The following is a 17,820-nucleotide window of genomic DNA, read 5'->3' as shown; positions in this document are numbered from 1 at the left end:
CTGGGCCTGTGGTCCTACTGTCTGAAGGCCATGTCTATAAACTGGACCTGTGGTCCTACTGTCTGAAGGTCATGTCTATAAACTGGACCTGTGGTCCTACTGTCTGAAGGTCATGTCTATAAACTGGGACTGTGGTCCTACTGTCTGAAGGTCATGTCTATAAACTGGACCTGTGGTCCTACTGTCTGAAGGTCATGTCTATAAACTGGACCTGTGGTCCTACTGTCTGACGGTCATGTCGATATACTGGACTTGTCCTTACAATGTCAAGGAAAGATGTACAGAAAACTTTCATTCTGGGTCCCTGAGGACGTCTTCTGGAGGAATGGAGAAAACGTCTAGTAGAGGAGTTCTGGGCCAGGTCTGCTCCTCCTAATGTCAAAATCCATACAAAAGAGGAGAGGAGAGGAGAGGTTTTGGTTTTGGTTTTAAAAATCCCTTTCTTTAAATCATTTACTGCACCACAGCAACAATCAAACCCATAAAATGAGCTTTCTTAGTCAAAAGCTTCTATTCAGATCACCATGGCCCCCCACCGAGCACAAAACCCCCCTAACAGCTCAAATCTCCTGAAAAGCATCACATTGTCCCTCATCCTGTAATTAGTGTGTTCCACCCTCAGTCTGGCCTCCAGCAGACCCTGCAGAACCGGGACCACCTCCACCCTGCCTACACCTTGTGTCTTGTTCTTACAGGTCAGCCAAATGGCCAGCTTAGCAGTGGCAGACAGGAAGTTCATCATCGTTTGAAAACTTTTCTTCTTTCACAGTATTTTGGAGCAAATATAAACAAACTGTGAGGAAAAGCCTCTCCAAACACTGAAAACACATTTTTAAAAGTTCAAACAGTGCTTTGTGAAAACAAATCTGTGTACAAAACCTACACTCCTCCCCCACCCCTGGATCCAGGTGTGCACCGTACCTATTGGTTGCTGTTGCACCATGTACGACTCTCCACTGGAGGTCTGCTGTCCGCTCTTCAACGGGCAGCTGGTACAGAGACCTCCAGCTGGTACAGGGACCTCCAGCTGGTACAGAGACCTATAGCTTGTACAGGGACCTCCAGCTGGTACAGAGACCTACAGCTGGTACAGAGACCTCCAGCTGGTACAGATACCTATAGCTAGTGCAGAGACCTCCAGATGGTACAGAGAGCTCCAGCTTGTACAGGGACCTCCAGCTGGTACAGGGACCTCCACCTGGTACAGAGACCTCCAGCTGGTACAGGGACCTATAACTGGTACAGAGACCTCCAGCTGGTACAGGGACCTATAGCTGGTACAGGGACCTCATGCTGGTGTTCGAGGAAGTGTCCGTGCCAAGAAGCTCAGACCACCTCGACTCCTTCAACCCTGCTAGAGACCGTAGGTTGAGAACCTTCACACCGAGGTGGGACAAGGGTTGTCTCCCTGCATCCCTGAAAGTGTCCAGATGAGGGGATGTAAAAGACAGATGTCCTCCCTCCTGCCCCTCCCCCACTGCTGGGGGATGATCTCCTCCCTCCTGCCCCTCCCCCACTGCTGGGGTGATGAGCAGAGAAGGGAAGCTGTAATCACCTCCTTCATCCCATTGATCGTACAAACTGCTGCTCTTTCCAAACAATCTGAGGGAATGTGGTAGAGCAGTGTAGACTTCTTCCACCACTCTGCTGAGGAGCCAGGAGGAGGTGATGTTGCTCCTCCTTCTCAGGTCTTCCACCACTCTGCTGAGGAGCCAGGAGGAGGTGATGTTGCTCCTCCTTCTCAAGTCTTCCACCGCTCTCCTGAGGAGCCTGGTAGAGGTGATGTTGCTCCTCCTCCTTAGGGTGTCCATGGACGTTGCAGTCATCTTCATCAGGTGACCCAGCTTGGTGCAGCCAGCTTCTCTGAGGTTTGTTTGCAGGCTGGCAGATTGAAACGTCTGAGTCTTCAGAAAGTCATTGAAGAACAAGGGTTCCTCAAACACCCACATACCAGGACGTTCCACTGGGGTACGCTCTCTCTTTAAAGTCCACCGCGCCTGCAGCACGGAAGCTGTAGAACGGAGTCAAACCCCTAAGGTCTGCCTCATCGTCCTGCAGGAGGACAAGCTGTTTGTCCTAGCCCAAGCATCCAGGTCTCCTGGAGCAGTCCATCTGTATCAGTCCAACCTGGACCAGGTGTGTCCAACAGTCTTTGTGCAGCCTGCAGCCTGAAGGAGGCCATTCTGGACCGGATGTCAATCAGCCCCTGTCCCCCTTCAGCCACCGGCAAATAGAGCGCTGCAGCACGAATCCAGTGTTTTCTTTTTTGTGATCAAATTAATTTTTTTAAATTAATTGAGTCCGATTAAACAAGATACAACACTTATTTTACATAACACAAAAAGAAAAACAAAACAACAAAAACATAAACAAAACAAAAAAAACAAAAATATAATAATTATGTTAAATTAAATTGGGCAGCATATGGTGAAAACAAGTACATATTGCTAAACCACACCTTCAGTTGTTATCGTATTGTCCATCTCAAGCGTACATTATATAAATTCTCTGACCTGCAATATTGCTTAGGCCACAAGAACCGCCGAATTAACCAAGAACATAAACCAAAATATCAACTGACAAACAAACAGGAAAGAAAGGAAACAAACACAAGGTGTGCCGCCTTCCCTCCCCCCATCCACCCACCCACCCACCCACCCAAGACCAAATATCATAGACCGGAGTAGAGAGGGGTCTTCATAGCCTACTGGCTGGACCGAATCAGGACATAATCACTTTAATAAGTCCTTTAATGAGTTGGCCGCCACTCTCCAGCTCTTCAGGGTGGATTATTTTGCACCATTAATTCTGCTAGTTGACATCTCCATGACTACAACATCTAAAAAAGTGAGAATCCAGTGTTTGAGGACAGAGAGTGGGGGGGGCTTCCATCGCAATGTGACAAACTTTTTTGCAGCCGTGATACCAGCAAGTATTAACCGCCTCACTGCCCTTGACAGACCTAGCCCAGATAAATCATTCAGTAGTAGAACTGGGACAGTCACTGGTATAGTGACAGATGTTAAAATTGACAGTTGAGAGGCCACATTAGTTCAGGAGTGCTCAACCGAAGGACACTCGTTTGTGGGGTATATTTAAGCCATCACAATTCCATACCAGGATTGATAAATCACCCACTCAATTGCATTATACTCAAAATATTGTTCACTGTTCTAATCAGGGTTACCCCGGCCAGCTCAGCTGGTAAAGCATGGGACTCTCAGTCTCAAGGTAGAGGGTTCATGTCCCCCGGCCAGCTCAGCTGGTAGAGCATGAGACTCTCAGTCTCAAGGTAGAGGGTTCATGTCCCCCGGCCAGCTCAGTAGGTAGAGCATGAGACTCTCAGTCTCAAGGTAGAGGGTTCATGTCCCCCGGCCAGCTCAGTAGGTAGACCATGAGACTCTCAGTCTCAAGGTAGAGGGTTCATGTCCCACGCCGGGTGCCACCTTCCCATGGGCTCTCCACCTGCAGGAAGGTTCTTAATGGGTCAATGTGATCTGGGTAATGGTGCTCAGACTGACACCCCCACCACCCGGGAACAGATAAGAGGGAGGATATGGATGGATGTTCTAATCAGAGTAGTAAGTACATCGTTTAAATAGGATTTCCTCATATTAAGCAGCATTAGTTTCTGTGTATGTTCCCCAAACCATGAAAAAGATACATCCCTGATAATATTCCTGAAAACCCCAAGGTGGCACCATAACCCCAATAACATAACAGAAACAACCCAAAACAGAATGTTAAGACATACAAAAGAGTAAAGAAAACAAATGCTTTTATATTGATCAGTGAGTGGTATGAACAAAGGGCTGCGATCGAGCAGGACCCAACCAAATACCGAGCTAAAACAGTAAACCATTGAGTAAATATAATAGACCAAGTGTAATATATCCAAAGACAGCAATCATTTTCCTTATCAAAAATCCGATATATCAATCCAGCCCCCAAATGATGACTTAATTAAGTAAACAAAGGCAGAGGGAGAGAACATCCCAGTGTCTCTTATTGAGAAAACAAAGAACATAAACAGAGTGAGAGAGAGTTCCTCATCCATAGAGAAAGACAAAAAGTGCAATCCGTGTTGTGGACTATAAATCTACCAGATTGGCTCAGTACTCAACACAAAAAATTTCTAGTTGTCCACTCAAACTGTCTTAATAACAAAATTGTAAGCCATGGTTTGAGGAGCCGAAATCTAGGCAGCCATCCCTTGCAGCCACCCACTGGAAGTGCTCTCCAATCGAGTGTTTTCCAGACCAGAAGAAATCCACCATGCTCCTCTGAATGACCTCAACCAGAGTCCTTGGTGGAGTCAGGCCATTGAACTTGTGCCAAAGAGCCGAGGCGACTAAGTTATTGGCCACCGGGACTCTTCCCCTATATGACAACTGGTAGTGTTGTACCTGAACTCGTTCAGTGAACGTTCGTTCATGAATTCGTTCATATTTTGAGCCAACGTGAACTGAACATTCTGTATTTCTGTCTGGTGAACGTCACTGTGAGCGGCACTCATTCTGGTTCGGCTCTCACAGTTCACCATTGTTTTAGAGAGTTGCCAGATTTTTGAGCCTTCCAGTGAAAACCCAGTAAGGCTCACTGTAAACGGGCCTTAACATGTCGGGGGAAAACAGCCAATCTGGCAACCGCAGCCACCAGAGTGGCTCCGCCGCATACGTCATCAACATGTGAAGCATCACGACAAAAACAAGTAGAAGACAGCAGCTCTAACTCAGACTCTGTCTCCACCATTAATACTTCATCTTCGTATGGTTACCGTACTTTCTGGACCGCTACCTTTTTTTTTAACATGCTCTGAACGGAGGACGGAGGACGGAGGACGGAGGACGGAGGACGACTCGGCTTTTTAAGGGTTAACAAGCTTCAAGCTGCTGATACTGGGTGATGCGTTCAGGGGTATCACATATTTCCGGCATTTCTTTTTCTTTTCTTCCTTTTTAAATTTGGTGGCTGCGGCTTATATTCCGGTGTGTTCAATAGTGCAGAAATCCTGGTACTTAAAATCATTTTATGAAAAAAGTCTGTGAGGATCCAGGTGACAAAAATCTTACCTTTTGGTATAAATTTTGCCCACTGGGTTTCAAGAAGCAACTGGTAAAACCAACCTGAGAGGCTCATTGAACTGGCCTTTCAAGGGATGTGCCAGGAGCTAAAACATTCCTTGAGGGTTTTACTATTTTAAGTTGCAATTTGTTTGTAGAACCTGCCTGGTATATTTCCCTTTGCACCTTAAGAACTAATGTTAGTTTTGTTTGTTTTCATAATTCCTCATTCATAAAGACCATTGAAGCAGCAGGTTTGTCCTCATGGTTATGAGAATATCCTGTCGGGGGGGGGGGGGGGGGGGGGGGGCTGCAGCTGCTACTAGTGAGGACTGACTGGGGGGTAACAATGGAGAACTGTCATTGTCATTTCTGGAACTGTGAATTTAGAACTATGAACTGAACTAGTTCATTTTAAAATTTATGAACTGAACTTTGAACTGGTTCATGAAGAAACTGAACTTTCCCAACACTGAGAACTGGGGTAGCAGTCATTTCCATTTGGACAGCCGTGCACACACCTTCTCCTTAACACCCTCCCAGTTCTTAGCCTGAAAGCCCTCCAAAAACACTCACATTTTCGAGCCCTCCCTCCCTCACTGAAGCCCCCCAGGCAGAGTGGGGTCTGCTTGATCCCTTCAACGTCCCAGCAACAAGTCTTCGCTTTTTCCCCAGTTCACCGTGCAGAAGTGGCTTTTTCATATAAAGACAGGGCGTCCTGCAAGCAATGCACGTCCCCCTGATCCTTTACAAAGATGGTGACATCATCTGCATACGCAGAAACAGTTAAATGAAAGTCAAGGTTCAGGGACCCAGGTAAAGAGAGGCCACCGAGTCGTTCCCTCAATCTACACAAGGGCTCAATAACCAGACTATAAAGTTGTCCTGAAATAGGACAGCCTTGCCTTGCCCTGCCGTTGCACAGGGACCGGCCGACTCAGACCCACCCCTGTTTTCACCAATACTTGTGCACCAATATACAATAAGCTGATCCATGACAGAAAACCATCACCAAGACCAAAAGAGTGTAGAAAACAAATATGAGTGATCCACCCTGTCGAAGGTTTTCTCCTGGTCCAAACACACAATCCCAACATTAACATTGCTATCAGACAAACAAACATCGAAAACATCTCGCAAGAGGAAAAGATTGTCCATGATAGTTCTGTCAGGTACACAGTATGTTTGGTCAGTATGCACAATCAACTCCAGAATGTTCTTAAGTCTGTTAGAAAGAGCTCTGGAGAGCACTTTGTAGTCCGTCCAGAGCAGGGCCACCAGCCTCCAGTTCTTCAGTAAGGCCAGGTCTCCCTTCTTGGGCAGGAGGGAAAGTACAGCCTGTCGACAGGAAACAGGAAGAGAGCCTGCTCTGCAAAACTCCATCAGGACAGCATGGACATCAGGACAGCATGGACATCAGGACCAAGAATGTTCCAGAAGTGCTTCAGAGGTCAGCAGAGAGACCATCAATCCCAGGAGCCCGGCCTGATGACAACTGGATGACGGCAACTGTCAGCTCCTCCAGAGTCAGCTCACTGTCCATGGCAGCCTTCTCCAGGCTGAGCTGAGGAAGCCCCTCCAAAAGCTGCCCCCGACACTCCATGCTGCACTGCTCTGCTCTGAAGAGGTCAGTGTAGAAGACCACTGCATGGCTCCTCATCTTAACCGGACTCGTGGTCACCCTGCCTCCTGGAAGCTTCAGGACTCATGGTCAGTCTGCTTCCTGGAAGCTTCAGGACTCGTGGTCACTCTGACTCCTGGAAGCTTCAGGACTCGTGGTCACCCTGGAAGCTTCAGGACTTGTGGTCACTCTGCCTCCTGGAAGCTTCAGGACTCGTGGTCACCCTGGAAGCTTCGGGACTCGTGGTCAGTCTGCCTCCTGGAAGCTTCAGGACTCGTGGTCAGTCTGCCCCCTGGAAGCTTCAGGACTCGTGGTCACTCTGCCTCCTGGAAGCTTTAGGACTCGTGGTCAGTCTGCCTCCTGGAAGCTTCAGGACTCGTGGTCACTCTGCCTCCTGGAAGCTTCAGGACTCGTGGTCACCCTGGAAGCTTCAGGACTCGTGGTCACTCTGCCTCCTGGAAGCTTCAGGACTCGTGGTCACCCTGGAAGCTTCAGGACTCGTGGTCAGTCTGCCCCCTGGAAGCTTCAGGACTCGTGGTCACCCTGGAAGCTTCAGGACCCGTGGTGACTCTGCCTCCTGGAAGCTTCAGGACTCATGGTCAGTCTGCCCCCTGGGAGCTTCAGGCAGGTCATCTGCTTCCTCTCTCCAGATTCAAAAAGAAAGAAGTGGGACATCCATCTCTCTTAACTGGAGAAAAGGTGACCTGGCCAGTGCTCCCTTTACTCTTTCCTGCAGGAGGGAGCTGAACTCAGACTTCTTCTCCTGCAGCAGGTTCCCCATAGCAGGTCAGAGTTCCTCTTTAATCTTACCTCAATGTTCTTAATGCTTCAAGCTCCTGAACTGCTGCCTTGATTTCAGCAGTGGAATATGGGAGGTGTGTTGCTGTTTGTGCTTTCCCAACCTCCCACCACTGTATTAAGGAACTAGAATGTCCCTTATTTCCTTTCCATTGCTCCAGAACAAAACAGAGTTTTGGCAGAAAGTTCTGTCCTGCAGTGATTTGTTGTTAAAGAAGCAGTGAGATTTGACCCTCTTGCCTGGTGAGCAGACCAAGTCTCTGGTGATGAAGTGGTGATCAGTGAAGCCAACTGGACTGATGTTACTGTGAATCAGTCTGGAGCTGAGACTCTGGGAGGTATACACCCTGTCACCCAGGTGTTACCTGCCCTCACCCAGGTGTACTGTCTGGACTGTGGATGTTTGAGAAGACTGTGGTGAGGCTCCTCACCTGTCCTGTCCATGGTAAAATCCAGTGTGCAGTTAAAATCTCCACCAATGATTATTTGCTCATGACAGTGAACCAGTTCGTTCCTCAGCAGATTAAAGAAGCTTCTCTTTCTGGACCTTGATTAGGGGCGGAGATGTTAACAAAACAAAACACAGAGCTCTGTAGTTCCACCCTTCACCACTTCAGTAGCGTTAGCAGACGGTGGAACCAGAACAGCGCCCCCTGCAGTGAAACTGGTGCCATGACTGAAAGAGTATGATCCTCCCCACCTTAGACCCCAATCTGCCTCGTCTGATGGAACCGTGTGTGTCTCCTGTAAGAAGAGCACATCTACCCTTTTCTGAGTCTTGACCTCGGATATTAAATGTCTTTTCTGTCTGTCCCTTCCACCACTGATGTTTAAAGATCCTACTTTTAGGTTCTGCATGGAGAGATGGGAACTGAGGATCAGACAGCAGGACAAGAGCAGAGAAAAGATGAAAACACCAAGTGAAACAGGATCACTTTGTTTTCTTGGCTTTTCTGGCAGGTCTGTCAGTTTTAAACTTTCTTAGTGTCGTGATGTGCTTTTTGAGCCTAAACCGCTTTTTTTCATCCAGCAGGTCGGGTCCTACCATCTTTTCAGGATGTCTACAGATTTTATGAATTTGTCTGTGTCACTAAAGTATTCACTGATTTTAACAGACTTCTTGTAAGTTACATCCAGGAAGTTGTTAATATCTTCTAGGGAATAGAGATCATCTGTATTCCTGTTGCTTTCACACACAGACCCAGTGTCTGATCCGGAGTCTTACTCCAGTTCACCCTCACATGGAGCCTGGGTGTTGCTCATTTCACCAATAGAAACATTCTCCAGCCTGTAGAGCTTGTTGAGGCTTCAGCCTCTGCAGCCGGAGGCTGGATGTCGGTGAGAGCAGACAGAGCTGCTCAGGTTCTCTGCTTCAACAGACGCCTGCCGCTCTGGATGAACACCTTCTTCCTCCGTATCGTTACTTTCAGCGGTTGCTGGCTTCACACCGTGCTCCTCATTAAACAAATATGTTTAATGTGCAGGAGGAACCTGCCCACAGGGAGCGGACTGAGCCAGGAAGAGCCAAGAGGTGCGAGAGCAGAGAGAGGAGAAAGAGGGGAGGTGTAGCTGGAGATGGTGCATTTTATTCCCAGTACGAGGCGTGTGGGGGGGTTGTTCTGCATACTGCTACCTTCATGCCATCAAATGGACGCCGTAGAGGCTCACCTGTGCTAGACACTCCCACTATGTTACTTGGCTCGCTGATCATGTCGTCCATTACGGCTGTGATGCGGAACTCGTACCAAGCCTCCTGGAAGAAAAAAGAGAATCCCAGGGTGAAGGACGTCAGTCTGGGTCAAACCACGCTAGATTTGTCCTAGAGGAAAGCCTTTTTTTAATATGCACAAATCTAATTTTGACTACCGTTTATGGATCAGAGACCACCTGGAAGGTTGTGCAGGTCACACCCCTCCTCTACACACAGTCCACCACCATGGTGTAGACCACCACTGTGAAGATTCCTGCAGATTCACTGTTGATCCACAACATTTTACACTTCATCTTGGCACGGAAGATGAGGAAAACAAATTTCATGGATAGTGAAATGGAGGTGCTTATGGGGGAGGTGGAGGCCTCCCCCGCCCTAGCCCCAGCCACACCCCCGTCCCAGCCCTCGTCCCGGGCCCTGATCCCAAACCCTACCCCACCCCAGCCCCCGCGCCAGCCCTAGCCCTAGCCCCAGCCGTCGCCCCAGCCCTTAACTCCCGCCTCAACCCTCGCCCCGGCCCCTGACCCCCGCCCCAGCCCTCGCCCCGGCCCCTGACCCCGCCCCCACCCCAGCCCCAGCCCCAGCCCCAGCCCTGGCCCCAGCCCCGTCTTGCTCACGGTCCTCAGTAAACCGTCTCACCTGGATCAGGTCCCGGGCCAGCAGTTCTGTCTCCCCAGCAGGAACGCTGGCGTCCAGGACCTCCCAACGCTCGGCCAGGCGGAACTCCATGATGTAATGCTGGATAGGCGCCGTGTGGTTGGCAGGCGGCATCCAGGTGAGTAGGACGCCCTGCGCCGTGCGATTGGCTGTGAGGCACCGTGGTGGGGTTAGCAGCACCGGTGGTTCAGGGGAACTTAGAGGAAATACTGCAAGAGAGCATGAGGGTGAGGAAAGCCTGTGTGAGGAAGCAACCCACATCTGGACACATCTGGACCAGGCTGAGTGACAGAACATCAACACTCACATGACCTCCTGCAGAGGGGTGACGGACATTCTTGTTTAAATTGTTTTCATGTAAATTTCATGTTCATGTCCTTTAGGACCTTCAGTTTTTTTAGTGAAAGCTTTACAACATTGGCAAAACAATGGTGGCCACGTCTCTCCTAACCACACTTCACCATGCCATCCCTCGCCACACCTCCAACATGGCACACCTTGCCACCCCAAAGCCTCACCATGCCAATGCCACGCCAACGCCCCACCAATGCCTCATCATGCCACACCACACTCACCACACCTTGCCAAAGCCTCGCCATGCCTTGCCAAAGCCTTGCCAATGCCTCATCATGCCACACTACACCTCGCTACGCCTTGCCAAAGCCTCGCCACATGTCGCCAACACCCGCCACACTTCACAAAGCTACGACAACGTCTCGCCATGCTTCACCATGTCACACCTTGGAACCCCAAAACCTTGCCATGCCAAAGCCTCACTATGCAAACGCCACACCAATGCCTCGGCAACGTCTCATCATGCCAGACCACATCTCACCATGCCTTGCTAAAGCTTTACCAATGTCTCGCCAATACCTCATCATGCCACACTACACCTCGCCACACCTTGCCAAAGCCTTGCCATGTTTTGCCAAAGCATTTCCACAGCTTGCCAACACCCGCCACACTTCGCAATGCCATGCCAAGGCGTCACCAAGTCTCCCCGCCACGTGTTACCACACCACACCTCGCCACCCCAATGCCTCACCACACCTTGCCTCACCACACCCTGCTAATGCCTCGCCATGCCAACACCTCTCCACACCACGCCACCCCAATGCCTTGCCATATTACACCACGCCACACTTCTTCTTGCCAACACCTTGCCACACTTCACCACTCCACTCCACACCTTGCCTTGCCATGCCTCTTCTCGCCTCACCACAGCTTGCCAACACCTTGCCATGCCACCTCAACACCTCACTTCTCCACACCCTGGCACTCCTCTCCTCGCCAATGCCTCACCACGATTCAGCATGCCTTGCCATGCAACTGTCACGTCTTGCTCTGCAGTAGCCTCATAGGGGCACTATTGCTCAGCAGTGCTTCTCCCTCTTCGTTTCTCAGGTGGGTGTGGCCAGGCAGCTGTTGACAGACATGGGAGTACTGGCTGGAATAATATTCTGATTCTGGTCAGCTGCGGTTATCAGGTGGAGTTCGTTACCTGATGAGGTCCTGGGTTATTTAACCAGACTTCCAATACCACTCGATGGGAGATGTAGCATCACAACAGTCAGTGGTCAGACCTGAAGCCAGTTGGAGCGTGTGAAATATCTGCTCCTGACTAATCCCTGCTCTCTAACTCCGTCCTCAGTGAAATCCCTGCCCCACTCCAGCCTGAGTTTCTCCCGGAGATCTGTTGTTATGCACATCCACCCGAAGCTCTTCCTCCTTCCTTCCAGCCGGTAACTCCACTCACCAGGTCTTGGCCACCTGCCCACCAGACCGCTTCCGCATTCCGCTTTCCGCTTTCCGCTTTGCTCCACTCTGTTCCACTTAGCTCCGAATCCACTTGGCTCTGGATCATCCGACCCAGCAGATCACCCATCCTTGGTCCTCCTTGGCTCCGCGGGGTTCAGCCCTCCGATAACGGCTCGCCCACTTTGCCCAGCACAGACACAGCAGCACACCTGCTCAGCAGCTCAACTCCCCTCTGCTCTTGTCTGTGAGTCACCCCGCCCTCACCCAACCAACTCCTGGGAGAATCATCTGGAGGGAAGACTCAGCAGAATTTTTAATTAAAAAAATGTCATTTGTTAAATTTTAAATCTCTTTCCTGGTTGCATCGAGCACCTGAGCCTCCGTCTCTGCACCATAATTGTACGGTTCAACACCCTCCTCCATAGCCTGGTATTGAACGATCGGGCCATTTTGGACCAGGTTTCCCAGCTGACCGCCCAGGTGAGCAGTTTGTATGCACAGCTGAACCACTCCCCCAATCTGAACTGGGCTGCCCAGGCTCCTCACCTCTCGGCTCCTGCCGCAAGCCAGGCTCCAGTAGGCAGCTTCCGAGAACCCTTAGCTCCAACTCCCAAGAGGTACGAACGGGATCTGGGATCCTGCCAGGCCTTCCTGACCCAGATGAGCCTGGAGTTTGAACTAGAGCCCCAGTCCGACTCCTCTGACCGTGTCCGGATTGTGTACCTCATTGGACTACTGTCTGGAACTGCCAGAGCTTGGGGTATTGTGTTGTTGGAGAGCCAGACTCAAGAGTGTCACTCCTACCAAGCCTTCACTGATGAGATGCGAAAGATGTTTGACCATCCAGTCCGAGGAATTGAGGCCAGCGACCGACTCATGCTCCTTCGCTGGGGTTCCTGTAGTGTGGCAGGTTCCATCGCGTTCCGGACCCCAGCAGCGGGGAGTGAATAGAACGACTGTTCTTTCCAGTCTGCCTTCTATCATGGCCTCCAGGATCACCTTCGAGATGAGAGTCAACCCGGGACCAAACTCTGGATTTGGACCAGCTCATTGACCTCAGCACCAGGATCAACAACCATCTCTGAGAGCTCCAGATGGGGCAATCTCTTCGATGTGCTCTAGCTATAGGACTGTCCGTCCATCCATCCATCCATCCATCCATCTTCTCCCGCTTATCCGTTTCCGGGTCGCGGTGGTGGCAGTCTGAGCACTGTCACCCAGATCACATTGCACTAAGGAAGAGCCTTTCCTGCAGGTGGTGAGCCCACGGGAAAGCTATAGGACCACCCTGGTGATTCTGATCCTCGATGGCAACCACCGGGAGATGGTCACCTTTCACCTCATTCCTCAGTCAGTGTCTCTATTGGTGTTAGGTTATCCCTGGTTGCGGTGTCACAACCCACAGATCGAGTGGGTGAAGGAGGAGTTCAAGCCTGGAGCACCTATTGCCTAAATCACAGTTTACACTCCGCTTTAACCCTGGCCAGTCCCTCTTGACCTGTCCCTCTCAACCTGTCCCTCTCGACCTGTCCCTCTCAACCTGGCCATCTCGACCTGGCCATGTCGACCTGTTCTTCCAGATACCATCAACCTCACCACTGTTCTGGCAGTCTACCATGACCTGGCCCTGGTTTTCAGTCAGGACAGGCCTTACCCCCATACAGTCCGTACGACTGTACCATCGACTTTCTGCCTGGACCTTTGTTGCCACACAGCTGCCTATACAATCTGTCCAGACCCGAATGGCAGGAATAATTTGTCCTATCCATCATGGGGACAAGTGAAAGACGGCATTCAACACAAACCCTAGGACACTTCGAATATCTGGTCTTTCCGTTTGGACTCTCCAACGTTGGAGCCATCTTTGAATCCCTTATGAATGATGTACTGAGAGACATGATCAATCACTTCATGTTTATCTACCTAGACGACATCCTGATACACTCAGGCAATCCAGAGGAGCACACCCTGCATGTTCACCAGGTCCTAGAACGCCTTCAGAAGAAACACCTGAATGTAAAGGTGGAGAAATGTGAGTTCCATCAGTCTACGGTATCCTTCCTAGGCTACATCAACTCCGAAGTGGTGATCAGGATGGATCCAAGGAAGCTCACAGCGGTCCAGGACTGGCCACAACCCGAGACTCAGAAGCACCTCCAGCGATTCCTGGGGTTTGCCAATTTCTATTGGACAACAGGAAAACGGTGGCCCCCCTCACCACACTCACCGCTACTTCTCGCCCGTTTGTCTGGAACCCTGAAGCCTCCCAGGCCTTCCAGAGTCTGGACGGATTGACCTCTGTTCCAGTACGGCTCCAACCTGCTCCTAGTCTCCAGTTCGTAGTGGAGGTGGACGCCTCAGATTCTGGAGTGGGAGCAGTCCTTTCTCAGCGCTCAGCCTACGACCACAAACTTCACCTCTTCTTCCTCTGTTCGCGTGTCTCTCTCCGGCAGAGCGCAATTACAACATTAGGAACCGAGAGCTGCAGGCATTCAAGTTAGAGCTGGAGGAGTGGAGACATAGACGGGAGGGGGCTGAACAGCCGTTCATAGTTTGGACTGACCACAAGAACTCGGAATATATCCAGTCAGCAAAGAGACTCAACTACCAGCATGAACTTTCACTTTGAAAGGTGGAACACACTTTGTCTCTGGTTTCTCCTTGGTGATGCCGAGCGTCTTGTTATGGCAAAGCTCAGTGTGTCACTTATCTTCAAGTAATAACGTGTGACAGCTTCGTTTACATTCAATAAAGGAGACTGCAGTCAGTGCCGTGAGGCGAAAGATCGATCAGTGATTCATTCTGATCGCCTCATCTTTAATAGAGCCAGGAACCAAGAAAAAAAAACACTGGGAAAACACTGAGCTGGCTTTTTAATCTCAGTCAGCATGAAAAATAAAATGACTTATGTGATCATTAACTCCACAGCTGTTTCTCAAAACCTGGAAGTGGTCAGCAGCTACACCCAGCACTTCTGCAGCCGCAGAGAGGTGCTGTTTAATGTGCGTGCGTGCGTGCGTGCGTGCGTGCGTGCGTGCGTGCGTGCGTGCGTGCGTGCGTGCGTGCGTGCGTGCGTGCGTGCGTGCGTGTCTGTGTGTGTGTGTGTGTGTGCCCACGCACACGCGTGGGCATGTGTGTGTGTGTGTGCGTGCGTGTGTGTGTGTGTGCGTGTGTGCATGCATGCGTGCGTGCGTGCGTGCGTGCGTGCGTGCGTGTCTGTGTGTGTGTGTGTGTGTGTGTGTGTGCGTGGGCATGTGTGTGTGTGCGTGCGTGTGTGTGTGTGTGTGTGTGTGCATGCATGCATGCGTGCGTGCGTGCGTGTTTGTCTGCGCGTATGTGTGTGCGCGGGTGTGTGTGTGTGTGTGTGTGTGTGTGTGTGTGTGTGTGTGCGTGTGTGTGTGTGTGCGTGTGTGCATGCGTGCGTGCGTGCGTGCGTGCGTGTCTGTGTGTGTGTGTGTGTGTGTGTGTGTGCGTGGGCATGTGTGTGTGTGTGTGCGTGCGTGTGTGTGTGTGTGTGTGTGTGTGTGCATGCATGCATGCGTGCGTGCGTGCGTGTTTGTCTGCGCGTATGTGTGTGCGCGGGTGTGTGTGTGTGTGTGTGTGTGTGTGTGTGTGTGTGTGTGTGTGTGTGTGTGTGTGTGTGTGTGTGTGTGTGTGTGTGTGTGTGTGTGTGTGTGTGTGTGTGTGGCGTGCGTGCGCAGGCAAGCTGGCTGGTGATCACTACAACTCAGCTGGTCCAGATGATGGTGCTCCTCTACTGACGCTGCCTTCAGCCGTCACTCTGGACAGTCAGTGTCACTTCTCATGGTTGGTTTGTCAACTTGCTCTTCGCTCCTGCTTCATCTGCTTCTCTCTGCCTGCAGTTGGAAGAAGACATCTGCCCGGCACTCATCAACTCTGGGACTCGTCCTCTCCATTTCCCTGGACCAGCTCTGGGACTCGTCCTCTCTGAATCCCTGGACCAGCTCTGGGACCCGTCCTCTCTGAATCCATGGACCAGCTCTGGGACTCATCCTCTCTGAATCCCTGGACCAGCTCTGGGACTTGTCCTCTCTGAATCCCTGGACCAGCTCTGGGACTCATCCTCTCTGAATCCCTGGACCAGCTCTGGGACTCATCCTCTCTGAATCCCTGGACCAGCTCTGGGACTTGTCCTCTCTGAATCCCTGGACCAGCTCTGGGACTCATCCTCTCTGAATCCCTGGACCAGCTCTGGGACTCATCCTCTCTGAATCCGTGGACCAGCTCTGGGACTCGTCCTCTCTGAATCCCTGGACCAGCTCTGGGACTCGTCCTCTCTGAATCCCTGGACCAGTTCTGGGACTCATCCTCTCTGAATCCCTGGACCAGTTCTGGGACTCGCCAGGCTGAAACCTGCTCTGCTCACTGCTGCACAGCCTCGCCTGCCCGCCCTCCAGGAATCCACCAACTCCTGAACAAACCATACTCTGTCAATGGACTCAGCTCTGGGAACCTTCAGGAGATCAATCAACTCAGATATTTGGAACCTTCAGGAGATCAATGGACTCAGCTCTGTGGAACTTTCGGGAGATCAATGAACTCAGCTCTGTGGAACCTTCAGGAGATCAATGGACACATCTCTGTTGAACCTTCAGGAGATCAATGGACTCAGCTCTGTGGAACCTTTGGGAGATCAATGGACTCAGCTCTGTGGAACCTTCTGTAGATCAATGGACTCAGCTCTGTGGAACCTTCGGGAGATCGATGGACTCAGCTCTGTGGAACCTTCAGGTTATCCAAGAACTCAGCTATGTGGAACCTTCAGGAGATCAATGGTCACTGCTCTGTGGGACCTTCAGGTTATCAAAGAACTCAGCTCTGGGAACGTTCAGGAGATCAATGGACTCCGCTCTGTGGAACTATCGGGAGATCAATGGACACAGCTCTGTGGAACCTTCAGGAGATCAATGGACTCAGCTCTGTGGAACCTTCGGGAGATCAATGGAGTCAGCTATGTGGAACCTTCAGGAGATCTATGGACTCAGTTCTGTGGAACCTTCAGCGAATCAATGGACTCAGCTATTTGGAACCTTCTGGAGATCAATGGACTCAGTTCTGTGGAACCTATTGGAACCTTCATTGACTTAACTCAGTGAGTTTCACCTGACTCAGCACTCAGCCTGGTTCTACCTGTCTCTGTGGATTCTGTGGAGCAACGACTCAGACCTTTGCTCCACTCAACTCTGGACTCAAGTCAGAGTCTTGGAACTTTAGTTGGAATAAAACCACAGTCCTGCCTCCTGCTGATTGTTCCACAGAGCTGAACCTCTGACCGCCCAGGTAACAGGTGGTTCCAGGTGTGTCTTTAAAAAGTGGCTGAAACTGCAGGTGAAGCGCTTCCTTGATTTTCATTAGAGATGAACCTGACTTTTATTGTGAAGAGCTGATTGTGCCACAGCACGACTCTGTGTGTGGTGGACCAAACAGTCTGCCAGCGTGTTGTGGATGGACAGTGGACAGTGGCCTCCGGGCGCTGGCCGGGGTCCACTGACCAGTGATCTGAAGGTCAAAGGTCGGCACCCAGTGCAGAGAGTATGGAAGCACCTGTAGCCAGTCCTTTCTCAAGCAGCTGGAGTCAGACGTAATGCTCTATTTGATTTTCTGGATACTCTTTACAATCTACTGCTAAACTAATTCAAGCCATTGATTATAGAAAATGTCAAAACTATAAAATACCACGTGGTGAGATCTGATATAGTGTATGATTCTAGTACAACATGGTCAAATCGATGTGGAGGAAATGCAAATAATAAAAATTGCTATTTAACTTAAGATCCAGTATGGTACAGTAAACTGTATTATGAAACTGTTGTAGTATAAAATGTAAGTATAATCCAGTATGATGAAATACAATATAGTGTGGTGGGTTATGATACAGTGATAGTGTGTTACAACTTCAATATACTGTGATACAAAATAACTGTATGCAGTAACATACAACATACTTCAATATAATGTAATACCATTTGGTGCAATGCCAGGTGATCTACAACCATCCAATGGGTAAAGAGCAGGGTTTGATATATTGATTGATCTGATCTGATCACATGAAACTATCAAACTCTGTGACCTGAAACATTCTGACTCCATATTAATACAATGAATCAGATAGAAATAAGGTTTTATACAACAGGGTGTGGCCGAGGCCATGAAGTATTGAGGTTGATCATCTGACAACGGGAATCTTGGCC

At 50.3% G+C, this 17,820-nt stretch overlaps 1 protein-coding gene across 1 annotated transcript in view; it reads right to left on the bottom strand.

Moving 5' to 3' along the window:
• LOC308122092 (protein turtle homolog B-like) overlaps positions 1-17,820 on the bottom strand; it is a gene marked incomplete at its 3' end in the record, with an annotated part of 221,832 nt that overhangs the window by 48,265 nt on the left and 155,747 nt on the right. The window contains exons 14-15 of the mRNA XM_080483725.1: positions 9,833-10,059; positions 9,151-9,235 (exon numbers count right to left, since the gene is read on the bottom strand). Coding sequence (XP_080339851.1) covers positions 9,151-9,235; positions 9,833-10,059 — 312 coding nt within the window. The remainder of the gene's footprint in view (positions 1-9,150; positions 9,236-9,832; positions 10,060-17,820) is intronic.

Source organism: Lipophrys pholis, assembly GCF_963383615.2.
Source record: "Lipophrys pholis genome assembly, chromosome: 16".
Classification (NCBI taxonomy): Eukaryota; Metazoa; Chordata; class Actinopteri; order Blenniiformes; family Blenniidae; genus Lipophrys; species Lipophrys pholis.
Note: the sequence above shows the minus strand (reverse complement) of the source record. Positions and strands in the feature narration are given on the sequence as shown.